At 39.8% G+C, this 26,341-nt stretch overlaps 1 protein-coding gene across 4 annotated transcripts in view; it reads right to left on the bottom strand.

Annotated features, from left to right (window-relative positions):
* Positions 1-26,341, bottom strand: part of MICU1 (mitochondrial calcium uptake 1) — a 175,228-nt gene that overhangs the window by 114,790 nt on the left and 34,097 nt on the right. For all 4 annotated transcript variants that reach the window (XM_018562911.1, XM_018562912.1, XM_018562913.1 and 1 more), the window contains exons 3-5: positions 22,031-22,211; positions 16,418-16,580; positions 2,811-2,854 (exon numbers count right to left, since the gene is read on the bottom strand). In XM_018562911.1, coding sequence (XP_018418413.1) covers positions 2,811-2,854; positions 16,418-16,580; positions 22,031-22,211 — 388 coding nt within the window. The remainder of the gene's footprint in view (positions 1-2,810; positions 2,855-16,417; positions 16,581-22,030; positions 22,212-26,341) is intronic.

Genomic DNA, 26,341 nt, shown 5'->3' with positions numbered 1-26,341 from the left:
TGTTCTCGGCGCTGGAGGGAGCAGCGATAACGAGGTAAGTTTAAAATGATTTCAAGCAGTTTTTTTTTTTTTTAACACTTCTTGCCTATATCTACTGCTTGCTAGCAGTAGATATAAGCAAAAAAACCCGGAGGGTTTAGAACCCCTTTAAAGTGGAAGTTAAGTCTATTTAAAAAAAAAAAAAAAGTTTCTGACAGGAGAGACAGTGTAAGTCTCTGCTAAATTAAAAGCTTCTACCTTCCTGTCAGCAATTATTTTCTGTACAGTGAGCCACGCAAGTGGAAAGGTGACAATAGGGGTCTAATTGAACCCCTAATGTCACCTTAAAGAGAACCAGTCACCTACAATGTGCTATCACATAGGGGGATTGTGAGCCCCACTATGTGATAGCAATAGAGTAAAAAAGGAAAGTTTAAAAAAATAAACCAACAAAAAAAAGGTCAAGTCCCCCAACCCCACGAACGCGCACATACTAACAGAAACACCAGTCGGGTGCACCTACATACAAAATGACGATTACACTACACATGCAATAATGCTCGGACTAATATTTATCGCTAATGCTAAACTGATGACCGGCTTACCCTGCATCCCGTGCGGCCTCGGGACCGGCACGGCGGGTCTCCCCTGACTGATCGGACCGAGAAAGTTGTGTGTATTACATCACTTCCAGTGTCGCTGTGTACATTCTCAAGCTCTTGAAACCAGGAAAAGAAGCTGGGGAAGCAGATCTCTGCTTCCTCAGCTTCTTTGGGGTCCCTAGGTGACATTAGGGGGTCTCAAAGACCCCTAATGTCTCCACAAAGAGCACCTGTCACATTATATTTGCTATTACATAGGGGGCTTCTTAGCCCCCTACGTGATAGCAATAAAGTTGAGTGCAAAACAAAATAAAAAAATTAAAGTAACATATAAAAAAATGCAAAAAAAAGTTTCAAGTCCACCACCCCCTACGTCCACGCACATACATATGCAAATAAGGATCAGGTGCGCCCACGTGCAAAAATGCGCCACACATGTTGCATATTGTCGCGGAAGTCAGAGTGAGAAGTTTTTTGCGGTTTCACAGGCGCATGCAATTTTAAGGCTTGACATGTTGGATATCTATTTACCCGGCATGACCCCGTCTTTTATATTTTACCTAAAAATTGGGTATTATATTCTGTTTCAGTGCACTAAATTAAATTTTAGTGCATTTTATCCTAAAAATACTGGTTTGATAAACATCTGTGCAAATACCGTGCGACATAAAAAGCTGTCAACTAGCATTTGTCTTTATTCTACAGGGCCTCTGCTTTCAGAAAATATATAATTGTTTGCGGGTATGAAGCTGTTGTCTAGCAAAAAAACTCAGATTGTATCATGTGTGTGCAAATAGTAAGAAATTGCTCCATCCAGGAAGTGGTTAATTAACCTTCCTGGCGGTATTCGAGTGTGGGTTAATTTTCAGTACCATAAGCGGTAACCCCGAGCCACACTCGGGATTACAGCGTAGCGTCTCTTACCTTGCCCCTCGAGCCGCGCTGTGTCCTCAGGCCGATGCCGGCATCCGTCTTCCGGGTTTTGTCCCTTGAGAGTGTCCGCATCGCAAGGGGGAGGAACCGACGGGAATTTTTATTTATTTTTTAAACGGAAAAAAAAAAGAACCGAAAAAAAAGAACCGACAAAAATAGAAAAAAAGAAGAAAAAAAAAAAAGGAAATGATCATACCGCCAGGAAGGTTAAGGTACTTACACTGCTTGCAATTAAAAAAAATGCATTTAATGATGTACTAATGAATATGGGAATGCAGTAAAGTGGAAGCCAGGCAATATTATTTCCCTATTCCTTTCTATGCACCAAGCAACTTTTTGTATTATGTACTTTTCTTATTTATTACTCAATGATTTCAAAGTACCTCTTTTCCTGCCATTCCTCACCTCCTTTCTATTTCCGCTCTTGGACCGACAATACTAAATTGCCACTGCTAAATACAACTGCTGAATGGTACTTCCTCCTAGCATTGTCGCTTCCCCGCATCTCTTTTGCCTTCCTGGTGACGTATGCACGTCAGGTGCTTTCTCAAGAATAAAGGAACCCCAATAATAGCGAATGTGCATGCTTACCTGTCACTCAGTTATTGCAAGTGTGGGGGGAATGCAGTCACATGACCATGTAAAATAACATTAAAAAAACAGGTACAAAAACACTTATTTTTAGTATATGATCCATAGTAATAAGAATAGACATTGTGTTGTATGACAGTGGAATGTGTGAGGCATTAAAGGTTTCAACTACCTTAATGTGTGCCTTTTAAATGCATTTCCTTCATTTAAATTTGTTAGGCTGACAACAGCAAAAAAAAAACAACAACAACATCTCAACATGAACAAGTTGTGTAGGCTTGCACAAATACTGCATGTCACATCAGAGGATATGGTCAAAATGAAGGTTAATTTTAAGAATTACAGGAGAAAAGTACAAAATGCTAAAAATTAAAAAGCCTGTAAGGAAAATGCTGAATTTCAGTTGCTAGTTTACACCTTTGTTATCCTGACCATGAACAGCAAAAGTCTATATAGTTTCACAGGTCACAAATGGAATGTGCATGTGTTGTTTTACACAAGCCCTAACTAACTTTAACTCTAATAAGGCAGATTTACCCTGAATGTGTGGGAACTGTGTAGTTACTCAAATGGCATAAATATATACAATTACAATAATAAAATAGGACCATGTTGCATATTCAGCTACTTCTTATTATATAGGGTTTTATGATACTTTAAAGCAGACATTTTAATTATTATTTTTTTTAAATAAGAGGTACTCACCTTTCCATCATATCGCTTTATAATAAACTGATCCAGGCCCAAATCTGTAATAAAAAAATAAAACCAAGTGTTGAAATTTTTTTTTTTTTACTATTTGTTAAAATCAGGACAATGGGTCAAAACAGCACAACAGGTAAACACAATGTTAAAGTGGATTAAAATTACTTTTACATTTTTACAATTTACAATTACATTTAGTAGAGAAAATACATTATTTTTTTCATAAAGTGGGGGGAGATTGGATCAAAGCCCAACTCATGGCACTTTTAAATGAAAATGGGTACCATGGGAGGGTAAAAAAAAAGAAGAAAGTAGCTCAAGCTGCAATATTGACTTTGTCTGGAGCTATTCCGCACAGTATTTGCAATCCGTTACAATAAGTCTTCAGTCTTCTAGGCTGAATGATGCCCAGTGTCATTCAATCTGGAAGACTGAGAAGATATGAATGTAGGACATCACCACAGCAGTAAAATCAACATGTCAGCACTGCTCAAGAAGAGGACCCCTCCCTGGGCAAAAGAAGAGGAAGAGAGAAATTAAAGAAATAAAAGAACACAAAAAGAGGAAGAGGACACAGAGAATCAAACGACTATAGACTTCTGAAAAAGACAAGTACAAAATGAAGAAATAGCAAAATGGAAAAACAAGGCTGGGGGACCCAGACAGGCCTTCTGATCCGATTCATGATAAATGTAAAAAAAAGATAATGGCCCAATATCGGAAATGCTTGTCAAACTTTATTAAAAAAAATTATAGGTAAAGCCTGACTGGCTGCCATAGACAACAAATCTGCGGTGCTGCATTAAAGTGACATTAAACCCTCAGATTTTTGAACATAAAACAATACTGTAATGTGTGCCTTACTGTAATCCATGGTTGTTTCCCTTCTCTTTGCTGCTCTTCCTTTTAAATCTGTATCTGTTCTCATGCTCTGTAGAACTTCTGTTTTGCAGCAGACTGCCTTGTCTCAGGAATGGATACACGGTGTCTGTGTATACGTTTCTATAGGCTTGTAACCTGAGCCAGCACTACAGGAAGAGGCACTGAGCTGAAAAGGGAAGTTCTCACCAAGCATGAGAAGACATGAGGATTTAAAAGGAAGAGCAGCAAAGAGAAGGGAAACAACCATGGATTACAGTAAGGCACACATTACAGTATTGGTTTATGTTAAAAAATCTGAGGGTTTAATGTCACTTTAAGGACAAGATAGAAGGAATAGAGAGGGCCGCCCAAGCAGATGGATCTGATATAACCCTGTAGTCCATGGGCCTACTGATTTCCTTGACCTGAGCTGACAGCACAGGCAACCCTCTATCTTCCTTTCCTCCTTGGAATCCCTTCTCTCTTGGCCCCAGGGTCCCCAAATTGACCTCTGGACATAGTGGTTATGCCGGGATTTTGATCCCTATCTACACTCAGTCTAGGGGAACCTGCCTATATCGAAACATCTCATTGGTGGAATAATCCATGATCCCCTGAGGAAGCAATATGCGAAACGCGTAGGGGCTGGATATATGGATCTCCCATTTGTATATACAAGATCAAGCAATATGAATTTGGTTTGAACATATGGAGAGTTAGGATGCATTTTGTTTTATATTTCTGATCACAATGTATTTGATCTAGGTTGAAATCAATGAATTTGTATACATGTTTTTATAATTATTATGTGTTGAATAAATACTTTTTATATCAAACAGAACAAGCGTTGGTGATATACCTCTCATTTAAACCCCATTCTTTCTTTGAACTTGTCAAAAGTGGTTATAACCCAGAGGGGGAGCGGTCACACCGGGGGACCATTGAGTTAGCAACTCACAATTGTATTTCTATAGACAACAAATCTAACAGCTTTGCCCCCTTGTTAACGTAACATGTTCCTCCAAAAAGGCTGCTGCTAGATAAGTAAAGTTGTGGGCAGAACTAAGAATTATATTTTTAGTCTATAAAATGGCCCTTTAGTCTTACATCTGCAAAAAGGAACACAAAGCACTGCAACAAATTTAACCTGCAGGGAATTCAACAAAAATGGTAGCTAACCAAACTTTTAAAAAAAGAAAACCTGAAAATTCTAGATCAAGTAAAAAAAAATGTTATATCTAAATGCACATATGTCAGTATAAGAAGCTATTATACTGCATAAATAAATATGCTGCATTTCAGGTGTGCAGTTTCAAAGAACATCTGCTGAATTATCCCTCTCACTACGACATTAGAAAAACTGCAATTACTTTGTTAAAATGATTTGTGCACATCCATCTGGCACAGGAACAAGTTCCTGGATGAAGCACATACATTCTAATACAAAAACACTTGAAGGTATCATTTTAGTAGTTTTTTTTAGTAGTGTTTATTCATTTTGTTTCTCTCTTGCACACTGCAATAATAAATGGGGTTTAGAAGCTAACAAAGGAATTGCAAATACATCAAAACAAAGTAGTGCTATTAAAACATGCACATAGAAATAAAACCATCAACCATTATAATACGTGAAAACAAATATAACCAAAAACAATCATGTATAACTGCAATGTAGATAATCCAAATATATCCAAAAGCAAAATGTCCTTATTAGTCAAAATATCTTCAGAGTAATAAATCTTCATTATCATTTAATTTCCAAGTGTATTTACCACCCTCCACCTTAAATTAAAAAACGGACACCAGTTATTTTACCTTTCTGTTATAGAAAAGCAAAAGCACTTTGTTAAATGACAATGGCAAAATTCCTCTAGCAAGACAATATCCACTTTTAATTGAACACCCCATGTATTCGGGTATTGATAAAGTCAGAACAGCGGACCACAAATAGTGTAAAATCTTTATTTATTCTTTTTAAAAACTTAGCATATATCAACTCAGGGATTTTATTTGGCAGGCAAGCCACACTATTCTGGAGGGCTTGAACACATTCTTGAGGTGCTATGACAATATTGCTTAAAAAGAAAAAAAATTGTTGCAAGTCTAAAGCTGGCCATACACTGTAATATTTTCTGCCTGTGGGCTGAACGAAGAAAAAAATAATAGCTTCCTCCATCAATGCTTATGAGTGCTGATCGAGGAATCTCCCGCAGTCTTCACTGTATTCAGACAGTGGCCGCCAGCCACCTGATTGGCCTCTGTTCATCAAAGAATTTCCAAGAGACTCCTTCGATCAGCTGATCGGGGGATGCTGGCCGAAAGGGTGCCGACAGCAGCACTGACTGTGTATGGCCAGCTTAAAGGAGAACTATGAGGTGAGTGCTTTTCACTCACCTCATAGTTCTACCCGACAATGAGACTGTCACAGGTCAGCTCAGTAGATCGTGAGGTGAGCGAACACATACCGGCGTTCGCTCAACTCTCGATCCTGTTAGCTAGCAAGCAGTAGATATATGCAAAAAGTTTAATTTTAAAAAAAAACTGCTTTAACAGTGGTTTAAACTTACCTGCGTCTTCCCCGCACGCTCCCGTCCGAAAATGTGAAAATTCTCAGGCTCCCTCAAAGGATCTTGGGGCGCGCGCATGCGCAGTTCACATTTTCGGCCAGGATGCGAGGACGGACGCAAGGTAAGTCTATGGACGTGTGCACCCGCATGCAGACACCATGGGCCAGGAAATGCCAGCAAGCCCAGAGGAGTCAGCGCTGGATCGGACACCTGCCGCAGCGCTGGGGAGAAGGCTGCAAAAATCAGGAAAGAAAAAGACCGGATTAAGAGACATCATTTCAGGTAAGTGCTTTAATTAACGTTGGGGTGAGGGGGGAAAAAAAGTTGCCTTTAATGTCACTTTAAGGCTTGAAAGCACAGAGAAAGCTGACCTGTTTTTCCTTTACTTAAACATAATGTGTGGAGCAATATCAGTTAGGCTCCATTCACATGGGCTCCATAAAGGGGCACTTGGCATGCTTTTTCAAGATCTACCCCCGATTCTACCAAACTGAATCAAACACTGCATGCCTTTGATCTCAAATGGTTTCCCTGGTGGTACCCCATTAGGAGTGCCCTCACAGCGTGGGCTGAATGAAGCTTGCAAAATACAAGTGCTGGATGCTTTTCTTAGCGAAGCTATAGAGACATCTTGAGTCAATGGGAATGACAGAGAGGTGTCAACTTGTACATATAAATCATAGTTACACAAAACTATGTTTGGTACCTTTTTGCTATATTATTTCTTGTAATCTGTTATCTAGAAATCTGGGCATTTGTATTAACTTGTAAGTTTAGCGAAAATATACAAATCAACCTGATCTATGCTGCAAACTAAAAGACATTTCCTTCCATGACTATTCTAGCAAATACAACTGTAGTTTTCATATATGATTTTTTTTCTTATTGCCAACCTGACTCCTGAGATGTGTCTAACTTCAGATAAGGCCCCCACTTGACTAAGACCCTAGGGTTAATTGTCTTTGAGGGGGCAGTATTCAAAAATCCAGAGAGCACTGCTAAAAAAAAATCAATTTACTTTTAGACAGTACTCTCCTTACATTTTACATGACAGCATTCATAATAACAACACATATGCAATTGGTACTAGGAAAAGCCACCTATAAGCAATGTGGAGCCTCCAGTGTCCAACAAGCTCAACTTCTTGAATGGTGAAGTATTGGTGACATGATTTTGACAGGTCATATGATGGGATAAATATGCTTTATAGATTATTATTATTATACAGGATTTATATTGCGCCAACAGTTTGCGCAGCGCTTTATAATATAAGGAAGACATTACAATTACAATACAATTAAAGGCAAGATGGTAAGGAGGGCACTGCCAGTGAGGGTTTACAATTTTAAAAAGGGAGGGGCCAGTGATACATGAGGAAGTAGCTGTGTGGGGATGAATTGTTTGAGAATGTGATAGTTCAGTGGTTAGGTTGAGGTGGGATAGGCTTCCCTGAAGAGATGAGTCTTTAGGGATCTCCTAAAGGCACGCAGAGTGGGAGATGGCCAGATAGACTGGGGTAGGGAGCTCCAGAGGATTGAAGAGCAGTAAAGGTGGTAGATAGACGGACAGGTTGGGGTAAAGAGTTCCAGAGGATGGGAGCGACTCTAGAGAAGTCCTGGAGGTGAGTAAGGGAGGAATTAACAAGGGAGCTGGAAAGCAGGAGGTCTTGGGAGATGTGTAAAGCTCTTCTCCGATTTTTTTTTTTTTCTTAAAGCAGTGGTATAGCAGGTCAAGGTGACAGTGTCTCTGGAAAGGCAACTATATTTATATATTCACCTTACCTGTGCTCCCTTCCAACTCCTTGCTCCTCTGCAGACATTGAGAGTACCCAGTACTTCCATGTATTATGGAGCATATGACCTTCCCTTGTGACGGTGCCTGGGCATAGCAGTCAATCACCTGGAAAGTAACATAACCACTCAGCATCCCCCCACCCAGCCTGCTGACAAACACAATTCTCAGCTCCGACTGCTGAAGAGCAAGTTGCTGCACGGGAGCACAGGTAGAGTGAGTATAGGGGCCTCTTTCCAGAGACTCTGTCACATTGCCCCGCAAAGGCAAGCGGACAATGTTTCAATAATAAAATGCATTGTCAACAGGGGACAATGTCAATCAGTAAGAAAAAAGTAATCTAAAGGAAATATAATAATAAATTGAGCCAGCTAGTGGAGCAACCAATTCTAAAGAACAGAAGATTATGAAACTAACACACTGTGCTTGAGCTGAGTATTAGACTGGCAGATCATTACTTCCCTGGCACACAGAATAACACAGCTTCTAATGGGACCATTTCATTGCATTCACATAACATTCCACTTGTCACTGACAGCAGAACAGCAGCATTCAGAGTAGAAGAAAAAGTAATGACCTTGTCATTTGAAAAAGGGTAAGATGCCTGACCTTTTGTCAACAACTGTATCCCGCTGCTGAGCGTCCTGTTTTCAGAAAATGGGCTATTTTCGAATATAATTGTGTGCCTAAGAGAGCTTTACCAGTTAGAAGGTTACAAACTGTTCGAACGCCACAAAAACACACATTTATTAACTTCTAAATAACAACAAAAGCGGTTAAAATTTTGTTAGGAAATGGTCGTTTTTGGAACGTTTGTACGAATTTCTAACAGTTAAAAGGGGTCAAAACGACAAACGTGTTCGACCATAGTGATGAAGTAGCAGGATTACTTTTTTTCTGGAATGAATGAAATTCTAACAGTGAATGTGGTATCCATTCGGGGTACTTGAACCACTTGCTGTTGGAGCAATTTCTTACTATTTGCATACACATGATATAATCTAAATTTATGGCTAGAAAACTGCTTCAAACCCCTAAACAGTGATATATTTTCTAAAAGCACATTTATAGGGAGATAATTGGAATAGTCATCAAACAATACACAAGCAACCCCCCTTTTACAAGACTTTACTTCTTAAATACTTATTTCCCCAGAAAGAACAGACATTTATATGGTAAATTATTAATAGCCATTTGGACGTCTCCAAGTTACGGTTTTACTTTGTGTCACACTGCCAATTCTTTAAAATAATTTGCTAATACCTTGATGTTACTCAGTAAATGATGAATGATCTGGTAACCCCAATATTTCCTGGCTTCAACTGTGTGTGAGCAGTACTGACCAGACCGTGAGCTTTTGGATGAATTCCTCATTTCTGGTTGTCTGGTTTTGTGAATGTTTTTCAAGTTGGTTATGTAGTTAAGGGCTTGTTAATACCAGAACACTTTGTTCCCAGACCCAATGTATCCCTATGGTGTTTCTGGGCTCCGTTCACACGTGCGCAGTCTGTTCCGGACCGACAAACAAAATAATTTTCCCTGGTCTGGAATGCACTGGAACGTATGGAAACGCATACAGACACACTGGAACGCACCTAAAAGCCCATCTTAAGCCTACATAAAAATGCTCCTTTACTTTTCAAAATCTCGGTAAAATCGCTGTAAAAATGCACTGCATTGTGTTTGCAGATCTGCTCCACACATAGTGTGAACCCAGCCTAAAGGATAACTGTACCGTTGTACCGTACATAAAAGCCTGCCATATACCAGCAGACCCGGATGGTCAGATCCTTTGTTGCATACAAGTTCAACATCTGCTGTTGGCCACACATGTATCCATTTTGAAAAAGTTTTTTTGTTACCCTTGATCTGAATTTTCAGTAATTTGTGAACTTTAGTCCAACATTTCTTGTTTTGCCTAACTTGATCAAAATTATGTACAGAACATAATGAACAGAATTACAATTAAAACAGTGTATCCTGTTATTAAACTGTTTAACCAATTGTATCACATCCTTTTAAATTAAAGTCATCATTAACATTATAGAACAAAATGTAATAAACCACAATCATAAAGGCAAAGACAACCTCTTTTAAGGATCTCCCATATTGGATTCCCTGTGGAAAATCTTTATCTGCAGCCTTGAAATAAACAAGGACTACATGTATACATGAGGAAGGTTTTCGCAAAAAAAGGTTGTGCAGTACTGGGTGAGGACACAGTGAAGATCACAGGACTGGGGCTGCAGGTAAGGGTAATCCATTAAGTGAGGGAACTTCAAAAACGATCTTCACTTAAAGATAGGTTGTTCCTTAACGGGCAGGTAAACCCTAGCAATGGACTTATTTAGTCCCTTTTGAACTGGTAAATATATAATTAAAAGAGTTTTGTTATATATGCATGATATGTGCTAAAAATACCCATTGATCCTTCTAGAATTCTCATCAGCTGATGACTTCAAGTACTCCCTGTCTGTGCTTCACTCTACTAGGTTACACTGTTCACAGCTATATCTGAGGAGCACAGATTCCCATCCCTCTATGGTATGAAGAAGAGAAGAGGGCAGGGTCACCAGCTTAAGAAAAAAAAAAGCCTGAAAAAAAATAAAAACAATAAAACCACCACATGCACGGACTGGTATATATTATTGCAAGTTTACACAAGTACAAATTTTCAGGAACAGATATGCGTCTACCAGCCAATTTCCTCAAACACTGCCTACACAGATGAATGTACAGAAGCTAACAAATTGCTCCATCACTTTCCTTTTCTTTGATGTTGATAGCTCAGATAACAATGGTATTTTCCTGAGCCCAGGACAAACTCTTAAGGGCTTCACCTGTCACTCTATGCCCGATGATATAAACAGCTGCTGTGTCGATTTTCTCAGGGGCTCGCTCTGAAATCTATCCAGCTGCTTCACAAATCGTTTTTCCTTTTCTCCAATGAGCAAAAAAACAACCTCAATCTATTGGGTGGATAATGAACCCAAATGAGTTCTCCAACCTTCCACGTTTCTATCTGTAAACAATATAAGTCAATCTTGGCTTATATTGCAAACATGTTTATACTGATGCAGTATATACAAACAAAGATTTTCTTCTTGTGCAAAATATCCGTACCAACAGCAAAATATCACTACCACTGTGTTTCCAAGACAGTCACTTCATTACAGTTCTAGGTTGAGTTTGTAGAACAAATCCCACACAAGCTATTTTTTTTATCACTTGGGAGCTCCAGTAGCAAGACCTTCTTTGCCAAAGGTCCTGGCTTTTTTTCCTTACAAACTAGTTTTGGGTGATCCTGCCCACTGTGGGGTTGGAAAATAAATAGAAATCCCAATTGTACTGGTTGTGGCAGGTATTCAGGGCTGATAACTCTTTCGCCAACAGAGTTCTCATGAGATGTAGGTTGACGGAACATTTAAAAAAGGAAAGCTACAAGGTGAGCGATTTTCATTCATCCTCATAGTTAGAGCCGACCTGTGACAAAGAAGCTGTCACAGGTCGGCTCTATTGATCAGGAAGTGAGCAGAAACATGCCGCCGATCCGCTCACTTCCTGATTGTCTCCCTGCAGTGAGTGGTGACTGTAAGTCACTGCTCCCCGCAGGGATTCCCCCTCCCTGATCCTCCATCTGAGTGGAGGAACGAACGGGGGAGGGGGCGGGCACAGCTGGCTCTGCCTCTAGATAGGGAGAGCCAGCTGTCACTCAAGCAACTGGGTGGATCTCGACAGTATTGTAGGGATCCATCCCGGCTGCGGCGCTCTTAAGTATATCACGGATACTGAGCTTTGGCGTCAGAGAATCACCTGCAAAACCATACAGTGCTTGGACCAAACAAAATATCCATGGTGCTCGAAATAACGACACGAATGGCGCCGTGTAACAATCAAAGTAAAGATAGTAGTCACCTGCACTAAAGCACTGAGTGCTGGTGACTACTACTATCATTACTTATACTGAGCTTTGAGTCACGGGAGGAGGTTAGTATATGTCCTCCCGTGACCCTAAAGAGAACTATGGGGAAAAAACGTACCCCATAGTTCTCTTTTAACTGACAAAGCTAAACAGAAAAAAATAATATAATTATGGATTACAGTTGTGCAATCAACTCAGATGCACTTAGAGTAAAAAGTGAAGAGATGGCAGAAGACACGTTCTAATGTCATGTGCTTGGCACCGACTCTGAAGGCAGTACACAGCGACAGACTTAGATATAGGAACTACTTGAGTATTCCAAGTCCTGCCATTCAGATACAAGCCTGAACCTGAAAGCAACAATAGTTAATCTGTCAGCCTATATTAATTGAGAAAAGTAGTCACTGTGCTGTTTGGCATCATTATGTGCACCCAACTGAGCATGGACCAGAAAAATAAAAAAAGAGTTGTCTAAGGAGATCAGAAATAAAATAATAGACCAGCATGTCAAAGATAAAGGCTATAACACCATCATCTAGTAGCTTGATGTTCCTGTGACTACAGTTTGCTCCCATTCACATGTTTTAGACGCTATTTGAAGCACTTATATGTAAATTTTTGCATCTATTTCTACTCTCAAATGTGCTTTTTTCCAAACTCCAGGTGTTTTTGTTTTGGTCGATGGAAAGCAGCAGCATCTGTGACATCATATGTCACTGTCATTCTTGTATCTACTTCCTGGTTTTTCAGTGTGTTGTGAAATCTTTTGCTATCAGAGCTCCAGGAGTCCAGGAAAACTTCATGCCCAAATTTTTCCCAAGCTATCTGTCCCATGCCACGGTTCTTGCAATGGGCATCACTGGGGTCCTAATTCTTGTGGAACCTCACCACCTAAAATGCAAGTCTCTACATCCACAATGGACACTCCTGAATCCTTAATTTTGCTCACAGACCTGTGGTTGCTAGAAGGTGCAGTTGTTAGGTACAAAATGAGAAAAAAATGCATGAAAAATGCACTTAATACACTTGTGTTGGGTGTTTTCAAGTGCTCCCATTAAAGTCTAAGGGGCCAAAAGAGAAATACTGCTATATATGGGGATAGCTGACCAGTGGAGTGTGGAGTACCTGCAAATTCAATTAGTTTGCGATAGCTATTTTTATGACAAATGCACCTTATGTGATTTTAAACTTTGTTGTAATAAACAAAAATTGTGTTTTATACATTTTATTGTGTGTCAGTACCTCAGAAGAGTGAATTGTTCTCTGTAAAGGACAAAGAGAGAGTGTACATCTAAATAGCAAGAACGCAAACAGCAATACAAATGACAGGGGTTTTAACTGTTCCCAGCTCTATTCAAATCTAACCTGCATTGAATCAAACTCAGGACAAGTTGAATACATCAAGCAAATGGCTGAGACCATTGAAAATCCATTATGGAGCCCTGTAGTACTCATCGAAACTGAATGCCCTATTCACCTGTGCCATTTTGAAATAGCTTGGTTACATAAACCCTACTTTCTTAGGAAGCTGACCAGAAAAAAAATATATACATACAAATGCTACTGCATTAAGAGGTATCCTCATGCAGCCAAATTGTACCCTTGAGTAAAATGTACCCTCAATACAAACCCTTTATAGAGCTCTGTGGTTGTCATAAATGCTGTGTTTCAATCCAATTACATCGACCTGCACCAGGTCTGAAATATCTCGGCCATACGCATACAGTATATGCTACTGGAAGAGGTATCTTTATTCAGCAAACCTTGAGTTATACATTATCTCTTTTGATGTACATGCACTTTTGAAGGCCAATTCAAGACAAGTGAAACCAGTTAGTTTGCTACTATTGCTATCCAACAAACAGTGCAAGTGTACTAAAATTTGAAAATGTGTGCATTCTGCCATAAACGGGAACTCCCCTTTTGTTTAAAGCAAATGATCAAATACTTATAATTGATACAACAGTATTTTTGTAATGTATTATTCATAGAAATGACCCCTTTAGTTCAGTCTGCAGCCAGCTGTGATTTTCCAAAATTGATTTAAACAAAATTCAAAACAAGGCTTCTTCCTTGTAAGGAACACTGATAAACTTGTTTGTGTTAACTGACTACAGTGCAAACAGGTGTGGCAAGCCTGCCACCGTTCATTTCTATGTAGAGGTTACACCTGTTTAAATTATGCACCTTTTTTTTTTTTTAAATGCTTGGAGGTCAGGATTTGGAGTCATTCACACAGGTGTGCACAGGCGGGGGACGGGTTTGGCGTGTAAGTGAGTGCACGCACCTGCGCGCTGTACCTACACAAGCATGCAGGACTCGGTGCCCACAGTTGGACGCAGACCGTTCGGGTCAGCATGTAGACACATCCTGGGATGTGCAGGCAGCTGCATCCAATTACACTCCATACCTGTCCCTCCCAGGAGAAGGTCTGTGCAAGGGCACGCCCATATGAATAAGCCCTTAAGGATAATATATAGAGATAGATTTTTTTTTTTAAAAACAGGTTGCTCTGTAATGGCCCATACAGTTTACTTTGTTTTGTGAAGTAGAGGCAAAACTTATGGAGCCTTTATATTATCTAAATTTATCTGATCATCAATGGGCCTAAGGGCCCATTCACACTATGCATTCTGTTAATGAAAGTGAGCAACACATTATTGTATCTTATGCGGAGCTGTGTTTAGGAAGTTTTGAATAGGCTGGCAGCACAAAAAGGGACCAGACCCTGACAAAGATAACAATGACGGTTTCTCTACTACATGCAAACCGGAGAAAAAAACTATTTGGTGGGCGTTTCACTTGAACAAGGAAGAAAAATATTCAATTAAATGAAAAAGTCTTACCATGGGTCTATACAATGACTACATACCCTGTTTCCCCGAAAATAAGACCTACCCTGAAAATAAGACCTAGTACTATTTTTTGGGAATTCTTAAAATATAAGACCTAGCCCGAAAATAAGACATAGTTGTGACCTTTCCCAGGGCCGGTGGTGGCAGAAGGGGAAACTTGAAGAGCCGCGGGAGAGAATCGGCGATGCCAGCGCTAGAGGAAGCGAGGCGGCAGCGGAGGGAGCAGAGCCGCATAAGGTATTCCCATTTATATGGTACGCTTCTTTGCTAGCAAAATGTTAACAGTGAGCTTTGTAACACTACTCTGCATTTGATCAAATTAAATCCATTAATGTCCTATATGCCATGTGGAAGGCTTCATTGTACTGTATGATTCCGTTTCGATTTACTGCAAATACAATAATAATAATCATCATAATAATAGCATTTCCAATAAGAAAATAGTAGGGTATAATGGGTCTTCTCATTCTCATCCACTTCTCATTGTCATGTGGAATATTTGCAAGTCTGCCACAATTGCTAATGCACGTGCACAGTGGCAGAACTACCAGGGTCACAGTGGTCGCAGCTGCGACCGGGCCCTGGAGGGGCCTTAGGACAGGAGGAAGGGGCCCATGGTAACCGCTGATTACCAGGATATTTAATATCCCGGTAACCGCTAATGTCAGTCCCGGGACCTCTTCCTCCTGTCCTGGGCCCTACATGCTTCACACTGCTCCCCTCACGGGCGCAGCATGAAGTATAATCGAGTCGGCGCAGCAGCCAATGAGTGGGAAGCGGGTGATTTTATGAAAGATACTGATGTGAGCAGTTGTCACTTTCAAGTTTTCCTGTATTTAGTGCAGACAGATACACTACCATACTTTTGTAGAGCAATCGCCTTGTCCTATATAGTTTCATTTTTCAGATTGTAAGCCCTCAGGGGCAGGGCCCTCCTTACTATCCTGTTTTGAATTGTATTGTAATTGTAATGTCTTCCTTACATTGTAAAGCGCTGTGCAAACTGTTGGCGCTATATAAATACTATGTAATAATAATAATAATAATTTTGATGCACTGGGCCCATCTGTGTTTAATCCAAGTGTCTAAAAACAGCCTATAGTTTAAGCATAACTGAAGCATCTATAAGAAGGCAAGAGTGCAATTAACTATTATTAAGCCAATAGCAGCATGTGATGTTTTTTTTAAATAAAAATCGGAACCTCCTTTTTACCCTTGTTGAAATAAGAGCACTGTGCATGGCGCTGTGCTGATCCTCCCCACGTCCTCTGTGCGCAAGAGTGCCATAGCTGCACACACAGTAGCGGACAGAGCCAGAGTTGGACACTGTAGCATTACATAATAATCTGCATATTGCTAAAGGAATACTGAAATTGGGTAAATAACCTATTTATTTAAAATATATTCATGTAAAAAGGACAAAGTTTGAATTGTTTTAAAAAAGAATAGGTGCTGTGAATTATTTTCAGCAGAGGGCTCTTTAGGGGGCACCTTCTAGGCCCAGCATTTTAAAACTAATGGATGTTCTGAAAAATAATGATAGGCATTAGGTTATTTGATCTCTTATAACCTGTTCTGATGTGAAAACAACTGTCAGGTATTTGTACTTACTCTCTGGCTGTTTCTCATTGGGTGTTATCGATCGCACAAAATCTTGAGGAGTCATAAATACTTCATGTTCCCCACTCTCGTGTATCACTTTCAGGGTGGCAAAATAGCGGAAGATTTTGTCTGGAGTTGAATAGGCTCGAATTCTGTTTTCATATTCCATCACCTACCATAAAACAAAGCAAAACAAAAATGATAATCAAAAGATAGGTGTTCTGCAGTGTGAGTTAATACAGCATTATGCTAAAGTGATACAGAGCTGGGGGCAGAACTGAGATGAATCCAAATTAGTCTTGGGAATTTTAGCATGTAGGCAAAAAAACTCTTAGGTACATTAATACTATACAGTGTATAGGACGTGAGGACGCCAAGGGACATTCCATCACTTGAGGAGAGAGGCTGCAGGGACCAGTCTAAAAGCCAGCTGGATATGAGGTTCAGCGAGTTATTTTTGTACCTAGACAAAAATGAGCACTTAACCCTTGCAGTGTGGCGGTGGCCCCACTGCAAGGGTTAATATTATTTTTGCCCAGACTTCTTCTTTAAGTCAAATGATATTTAACCTGTTCCTTTAATGCAAAAAAAAGTTCAATCCATTTTTTCATACATCTTACTTCAAGAAATCATACCTGCAAGGTGTATCCACAGGAACTTTCTGTCCTAGGGTGACAATGTTCACTAAATTCAGAGGCAACGCCTCACTTTCCTGCACACATTCAACTACAAGCAGCAATGCCAAAGCACGATGTCATGCTACAAAAACAGTTGCTCTGCTGCTACTGCAGGACATACATATTTGCAGGAAGTTCATACAAACTGCATACTGGATATACACGATGCAGAAAGAGAAAACATGAACAAAGTAAGGGGCAAACTGCATTTCTGTAATACAAAATAATGCAATTCTGTTTTACTTACAGTGCTCTACAAAACTAAGTGTTTTTTTTGTTAGAGTTTAAATTCCACCTTAAACTAAAAAAAAAAAAAAAAAAGATATTTCTCTTTGTTGCAGAAAACAGATCAGCATTACCCGCTGTTACTTAGTAGTCTGATAAATTATGTTATATCTTACAATGTGTTCTCATCTTGCAGTTTATGTTTATGGCTGTGAACATCTAAATATGATAAAAAAAAGAAAGTGCCAAGCAAATTCTCTTTATCACAGCTATTTCTTGCTAAAAATGAAGATGCCATTACTAAACCTATAAATTTAAACTGTGCTGCAGTGCAGGTGATCATACCATTCGCTGTAGGTTTTTTAATGGAGGTCGTTTGATATGCCCTTTAGTCTATTTCTGCCTAAGTAGTGGGCATCTATCATAAGTGAAAAGCCCTTGGAGCAGATGTCTATATTTTACAGGGAAGCAATACAGCTACACACATTATAAGCAGTTTCTCAAATTTCTCACAAGGTTCTCCCAAATCCACTCAAAGAAACATAAGTGCAACCAAACCATCATCCATCATGGTACAAAATAATATGAAATTTTGCAATTTATGAAAAGCGTTGTATATGTTTTTGCAAATCCAAACCTAAAAAGTACTTTAAAGATAGATTTGCCATCTTATATGGGGAAAATCTAGAAATGTTAATAGTGCCTACGCAGTACCTTAAAAATGTACCTTTCCCCTACTAACAATTAGTAGTGCACTGCCTGACATGAACTGTGCCTAGGCACTGCTGTTGTGTAGCCTACTGTTAAATAATTTAAGGACTGCTGCCTCTGACTGCTAGTCTCCCAAGATTTGGAGTGAGATTTGGTGGGTGTCACTACTGTGCTGATCACTGTTCCCCCTGGCAATCCTTCAGCCCAGAAACAATGAGTGGACACAGTCCTGCATGCACAATCAAACATGGATTGAAGCAGTGGAAGCATGCTTGAGCATGGAAGCAGTTCCTTACTCCTCCCTAACCAAGGCCGACATGTATAACAAGATAGAGGAAACTCACCGCAAAGACCTGCAGGCAGTGCGTAATGGACTGATAAAGGAAAGTCCGATACCTCTGCACTGGTCTCTAGGTTTCCAACTTTGGTGCAGTCCCAGGCAACAAATTCCCAGTGCATAGCCTCCATCTAGCTCCATGTAAAGGATTTGGAGGACCAGAGCCACTGCAACAACATGCTGCACAGATCACTCTTGTGGCCTCTTCTGGACAAACTAAGGTAGGCAGAGACAGATAGCTGGGGCTTTCCATTTCATTTAATCATCAGGAAAAACCCACCTTTTTCCGTTTGAGGAATCCAACAGACATTGAACGGGTCTGGCTGCAGCAAATACCGCTACAGTCCCCATGGCAAAGGATCTAACTCACAAGTCAGAAGCCACGTGAGAAGCAACCATTTATGGAATGTCCTCCTAGCGAAGACCAACAAGGCCTAGAAAATGCCATAAGACGCCACTTACAGACTGTACTTCATCACTGTCCCTGAAAAGACAGTGCCACAGCCCTGCCCAATATCGCTTATGGGACCCCCTTGGCCCCTGACTCTCTGACTTTTCCCTGTTAAGGGCCCCATACCCACCTGCTATATGTGATTATCTATCTGGGACTTGTGTTCCGAACATGCCACATTAGCCCCCTCTTTACCAGACACCCTCCAGTCCGGCCACCCAAAGAGAATATGCACCCAAAATTAGCACACTGGCATCTCTTGAAAGGGTCCAACAGGTGTCGGGGGTTAGGTCGCAGTTACCAGCAGGACAACGGAAAACTCTGTTTATACTCTTAGGGAAGTTAATAAAAATTCTCGTGCATTGTTAATATTATCAATCTTACTTACATGATGATGATATGTTAAAATATGGAGATCTATGTATGCAGGGGTAGCATACTTTTCGAACCAGGTGGAAACCCTTTGCTGGACTGATAATTTAGAGGGGACTACACACACCCTACTGGGCCCGATTTACACCACGGGGGGCTGAACTGGGATGCCCCCCCTCTCTGATATCTTCTGCAGGGTAAACAAATTTCTTAGGATTGTGGCTGTTAAGTTGTACTACTAAATTTGCTTTGTTTTTTAATGTTATGTAACAGGTCAATGAGAGCACTAGTTCTTCACAAGGTGCCGGGTAGGGGAGGGATAAGCTGGCAACTAATGTACCATGCAACACCCTTACACAGGCCTCCACTTACAGGGCCTACATAGCCCTTTACAATGAGTGCACAAGAAGCTCCTTTCTAACTTTGTTACCTACATACCCTAGTTACACCCCCATCTATTCCACATATCCAAGCCCCACCAACTTAGGGGCCACCTACCTAATCTTCTTTAATCACAACACCCAATGAGGTAATCCATGTGAACCACAGAGTCTATTTTTTTTTTAAATAACGTCAATCGGTGTGCACATGGATAAAATACAACGCAAGTGAACTATTAGCAAGAAAGTAATATTGTTCACTTGTAAAGAAAAGTTGTTTTTTTAAAGTCTAAAAAACTAAATAAACACCTAAAACGCTGTGTGTTTGGACTAACCCGTTACCTCCCGCAGGGTCCCACGCGGTCGGGTGGTCTCCTTGTGCAGCCGGAGACCAGGCGTGCTGCTGCTTCGCTGTTCTTCGCTGTGTCTGCTCTTCCCTTCATCCAAAGCCCAGCAGGAAGAGGCACACACGCGTACTGGACCGCCTCTTAAAAGAGACAGTGCACGCCTCTTCAAGCAAGTGGTCTGTCCTTGGAAAGGATGTCATCTCATCGCCAACAGGTATATAAGCAGGAAGGGTGAGTCATTCTGTGCTTGGTTATTGTTAAGCTTATCCTTTCAGTGCCTAGCGTTATACCCATTTTGTTTCCCGTTACTGACCTCTGGCCTCTTCATTGAACCCAATACTTTGCTGCCTGCCCCGACCTCTGCTACGTTGTACGACTTCGATTCCCGATTCTGATTCTACTACCATGCTCTTGGACTGCCTCTGTACTGGCTACCACTAAGCAGGAGATTGTGCGTTGTCCTAGTCTACTTGAGTAGAGGTACCAATCGTACTGGCAAGTCCCCCGCGTCTGGGCTCCTACCATCACCAACCTGATAGTGTGAACCATTGTTCTAAATAAAAATATATTTAAAAAAATTGAATGCAAATACAAAAATGTACATAATTTTAAAAATAATTTATAAAAAATACTGTGGTCTAGCTGTAGACAAATTTTCAGGTAGCTATTTTTCACAATGCTTTCATATGTTAAAGGAGATGAACACATGTTCTACAATATAATTATATAATTCATATTACCACCTTATATTAGGCCTCATTTAAGAAAATCTACTGCTTTTCAGAGGTGTGTGTATGTGTGTGTGTGCAATGGTCAGTGATCTGCAAGATAAAATCAATAATCTAATGATGAATATGCTGCCGACACAGCACTACAACTAAATCTGCAATGTAAATCTGTACTATGATAATTTACTACATAATGTAAAGTGGATTTCAGTTTGAATATTTCATAAAATACACACACATATTAATGATCAGATATTTGATATCACAGAATTCACCTCCCAGTTGCACCAGCAATGGTGCAGGGGACCAAACATTACATAAAACTCAATGGTCCTTTTGGGGTAGTTACTGATTTATGAATTATGTCAAGCTCTGTGTAATTTGTCAACACTACATACAGTACATGTATAAAGTAAATAAATAGGACCTTTCAGGGACAGTAATCTACTCGTTTAGATAACTGATCTATTTTCTGGATAGAGAAAAATAAGACACAAACATCCTCAAACAGTTCAGTTTTGCGTCTGCGTGGGATATTTAGACACAATGTAAGAGCCACTGAGGGTAATTAGGTGTTTAATCATCAGTATATGTTAGTATGCATCAATATATGTTTGTATATGCCTTCTTACTTCAGCTTCAGTTCCACTGATGATTTATATCACAAAGTAATTTTATTGCACTGCTCTAGTTATAAATAGACCATTCCTATTAAGACTGATGCAGTACACTGCACAAAGGGGGAGACACCAGAATGTTTTATGATGCTATGCATATTACATAAACACAATTAAATCAATACACCAAAACATGTACATGGTGTGGCAAATACAATGCATAAAATATAATGCAATAAAGTAAGGAAAAGTAAAATTGCTTTGAAGAAAATAATATAAAATTTCTGCTGCCGGTACTATTCTGAGAATGTAATTTCAGTTTTCATTACCGGACTTATAATTTAGAAGGAAGCTGAAAGAGCTAAACAAGAATACATGCATTTTAAATCACCAGGTTTAACAATCCAGAATTTGAAAGTGTTGTGAGTCAAAGATTGCAGCCATGTTTGAACTTTATTTATAGTGGCAGTTCTTTCAGTTTTAGGACTTTAGCTATATACCCGTTTGCCACCTAGCAACCCATTAGAACTCAAGTTACTAAAGCTAGACCAGTACAAGATGAATAGTCACCTGTAACTACAGGTACGAAAATGTATGGTTTGGGGGGTATTTTACCAAATCTAAAAGCTGTAGTGGAAAATAAAAAAAATAGCAAAAATGGTCTGGCCAGCTGGAGTCAAAAGTGGAGTGCAGGGCCTGGCAGCATAAGGTTTACAGTAGAGAAAGATTGAAGGCAATTTTATTCAATATCGTGCTAAGATTTCAAAAAAGAAATACCTTACGATCCCTAAATCCTGTACGTTGCTTCTTCTTCTTGCCCTCCTCTGGATGTTGTTCATCATCACTTGACTCAACAGCCTGATCCTCAACATTCTCCCGGTCTTCATCCTCCTTTCCCTTGGCATGGGATTCATTTTTCAAGTTGTGTTTCACTGAAGAATGTGCTTCTGCATTAGCCCTATAGTAAAGTCAATGCAATGTGTTAATTTTATCTTCCTGCACAACTATCTGAAATGTGTATCCTAGCACTGCTAACCTTATTACTCAGAGCCCTTGTCAGCATCTATGCACATATTGCAAATTTCTACATAACAGCCATTGTAGTGATCTACATCTAAAATGTTGAAGCAACACCCCAGAACGTTTTAGTAACTGGCACCTAGACAGGACCAGTGGTTTTATGTACCCACCCTAAAGGATGATGAAATAAAACAAAACAGACAGAAGAAAACCCTCAACATCATAATCTCATGAAAAACATTCTGGCATTTTAATAGAATCTCTTCAATAATTTAAAACAAAATGCTGAGGTGTTTCTATAAAATAGTACTTAGGGTGGGTGATTTATCAGCATAGAATCCAATATGGATTAACTGGGGAACTCCTATCTTCTGAATTCCTTCCCTGCCAAGGACACACCATTATAAATGGTTAAATGCTTAAGTACCGTGAAAGACATCTAAAGAAAATGCGTAACACATTTTTTTCCCCATGTGATTTATATATACACAAGTGAACAAACATGTATAAAAACTTGAGTAAGAGAATAATGGTGTAGCAAATACTGGGAATAAGATTGTCTAATGTGCCCATTCCTTTGCATAGGTTCTGCAAACTAAGCCCCGACAGGCAGAAGCAATTAACTTCTAACAAAATTGACTCAAATGTATTGGGGTAACAACAAGATGCTGTTCAAGATGGGACCAATCGAATGGCTAACATCCTTCTAGCACCCCAGTATGAAGATTTCCACCCAACTGGATATTAAAGAATGTTCCCTCCCATCTTGTCAGGGATAAATAATTCTCTGTAGTGGTGTACTTGTATCCCAAAAGGTAGGTGGGCACAAGATCTATAGCAGAGGGATCTGTTTACTGGAGCATTAGCAAATTATTACTTGTGTCTTGTGTGTAACCTTTAACTCTCCTTGAGAAAAGTATACTAGGATGTTCAGAGCAGCAGGAAATGCCACTTCTGCCCAACACCATTTAGCTGCCTGGAGCTAAATAATATAAATACAGTCATGTTTAGCAGTCAATGTGCACACAGTACTTTGACATATTAGATATCAAACTACATTTTAAGTCCACATTTTGTTCCCTACTAGCCTACATTGTGTAAGCAGACAGGGTTTCTTTCCTCATTTCTCTTAAAAATCAAATAAATGATTTGTGTGATTACTTTTCACCGGCTTAGATTTATTCTCCCTAAATCCAGTCACATATGTTTGAGCTGCCTAGGCTGATTGATAGCTATACGTTACAAATCACTTTTATATCCAAATGCGGTCGCCTTTCAAAACACTGCAAGAAAAAACACAGAATGTTTATATAAAAATGTATTTTCCTGACAAATCCCCTTTTCATCACAGTTTTACCTCTTATAACAAAACTGCAGCCTATATGCTATACCAGAAAGTAAACACAACAAGACTGACGGCACGCACTCCATGTCGTGACAGGAATGTGTTGGTTTGCCCATTTTACCTACAATATACTTTTAGATGCAGAGTGCGTTGTGGTGTGCCGCACAGGGGAGTCTATTCATTTGAATAAGCAGCCTACCGCAGCTAAATCTCACTAAAAGAAGTGCAAGCACCATATTTTTTTTTTATCGCAGTGGACCACATCACATGGTAGTAGGTTAGCTACCATGAGATGTAGTGTGATACGATGGCTTGGTGGTGTTGGGGTGCCATCAAGAAATAAATAGTGACACCAGGTTTTGTAAGACAGCAAAAAAGCTTACTGAATTATGAGAAATACTTGACCTGTCCATCAGATTAATTTACTTATAAATTAACAAGAAGGGCTTGGTAGAAAGATGCTTTGAACACTGCACAATCCACAGGTTTGTAAGAAGCCTCACTTGTCTTGCTGACTTGTGGTATGATTAATGTCTACTTCAGGACCACCAGTTTGTATAGATTCCAGTAGGTTATTACAGATTAAATAAAATAAAAATAACAAAGTATTTGAAGTTGCAAGCAAATGTCTGTAAACTGAATGCATTTGTGTTTTTATTTTTATCTGATTAATAATCACATTTATTAAACAAAATGACTTAAAAGTGATTAACAGAAAACTATGCAAACTCTTATTTTAATTAGCAGAACCTGATTTATTGGTTAAAATCTTACCCGTGCACACTGGCAATTGGGCCAGAGGCAACATGTTATCAAATAAAATAACTGCCTCCACTTCAACACATGACAGGCAATGAAAAATATGTTCAAGACTCATGAGATTTTAAAAGCACATTCAAGTACCTATGATCACAGAGGAATAACACAGGCTCCAAATCAGTCACATGGAGGGAAATCGCAGCAATGTTCTTTAGCTCATTCATTTCAATAGGAAGAACCAATTATCCGCATGCTGTAGTATAATCAATTGATTTCAAGCTAATTTTGGTGTAAGGTACCTGTGGAAGGTAGAGTCCGAAGTGGAGCAAGGCTGAGGTTTAGGTTAGGCGGTGTCAAGCAGACAGAGTCAGCAACAAACTGGCGATGAGGTACAAAAATCAGGATCCAGGAGAGTAGTCGAGAAACAGGCCAAGGCCCTAATAATATCCAGCAATCAATCCAACAGCAGCACATACAGGAACAAACCCAAATAAACAGGCTCAGAGCAAGGGAAATGCTCAGTATTTGAAGGCTATGCTGATTGCAGATTGACTGCAGCTGGTAACTAGGTGGAGCTGAAGAGCCCAGAGGAAAACTGCTGTGCAATGATCTGTAGGGAGAGCTGAGTAAAGATGGGCACACACCTTACAACCATCGCAAGACTTTTGTCTTGCGATGGTTGTAAGGTAATTTTTAAAAACGTACGATCTGCCTATCTTGGACAGGCAGATCGTACTTGCGATGATCGCAAACCCGCCTCGCTTGCGCACACCGACCCGTCCGGCTTTTATCTTCCGAACATGCTACACACCTGCCGAAAATCGTATGATTCTCGGCGGGTTTTCAAACATGTTCGTAAGATAAAGGTTGTGCGACCTTACAGTAGTAGAGGTCGCGCGGCTTCCACACACCTTACGATAATCGTATGATCGCGGGGTTTCCCGCGATTATCGTACGATTATCGCAAGGTGTGTGGGCACCTTTAGCCTGGTGGCTGAAAGCTAAATCTGCAGCACCACCACCTCAGAGACCCAGGTTCAATTCCTCACTGCTACAACATGGGTGCTGGGCAGGCAGGCACCTGACATTTGGCCTGCTACTATTTATTAAGGGCCTTGCACATCACAGATAGCCTCAATATTTCTCTCAGTAAAGCTTTCTTTAAAATAATTTTTCAGACAAAGAATTTGCACAAACATGGGCATCATAAATGTGGCTACTTTGGTGGTCTTTGTATTGGGTAAAAGCACAGTTTGTAAGAAGCATTGTCTTGTTAAAAATAATAAGACTGTTCATTGGCAGTAAAACCTTTCCTAAGATGTTGAAACCATAAATAACAACACAATAACAATAACAGCGCAACATTATAAACCCCATTACAGTATCTACAGGAGGAAACAGGAAGCAAAACCTTTGACCTTTATATAATATTTATATAATTTCTGCAAAAAAACGTTGCAAAAATAACAATTAATATAAATCACACAAATGTGAAATCACAAGATCACGGAACTAACCAGTGTGCGTCCATCCCCTTTGTGTGGTACAGCTGACATTTTACCTAATGGTCATGGCTCCATCTAGCCAAAATGCTGCAGAATCTTTAGGCAGAATTCCATGAAAAAAAGTTAACCTTTGCAGCTGGTCCCCTACACACTGCAAGGGTAAATTGTTTGTTCTGTATAGGGGTAGAGGAATAAGCAAAAATGCTTACCTTATTTTTCACTCCCCCTTGTATGACTGGTCTCTGAAGCCGCTTCTTTCACCATTCAACCACTTGTGGCCTCAGTAAAAATGTTCAACCAGTGATCCTATACTGTATGTGAAGATGTCAAAGCGTAGGAAGAGCACTCCAGGGGGGAGAGGAAAATGGTATTTATGTTTATTTCTCTTTCCCGAAATAAAATATACACCTAGCCTCTGCAGTGTGAAGGGTGACCCCCTGCAAGGTATATATATATATA

Source organism: Nanorana parkeri, unplaced genomic scaffold (genome assembly GCF_000935625.1).
Source record: "Nanorana parkeri isolate BGI_ZX_2015 unplaced genomic scaffold, ASM93562v1 scaffold612, whole genome shotgun sequence".
NCBI lineage: Eukaryota > Metazoa > Chordata > Amphibia > Anura > Dicroglossidae > Nanorana > Nanorana parkeri.
The sequence above is the reverse complement of the archived record's forward strand: the minus strand, read 5'-3'. Positions and strand labels throughout refer to the sequence as shown.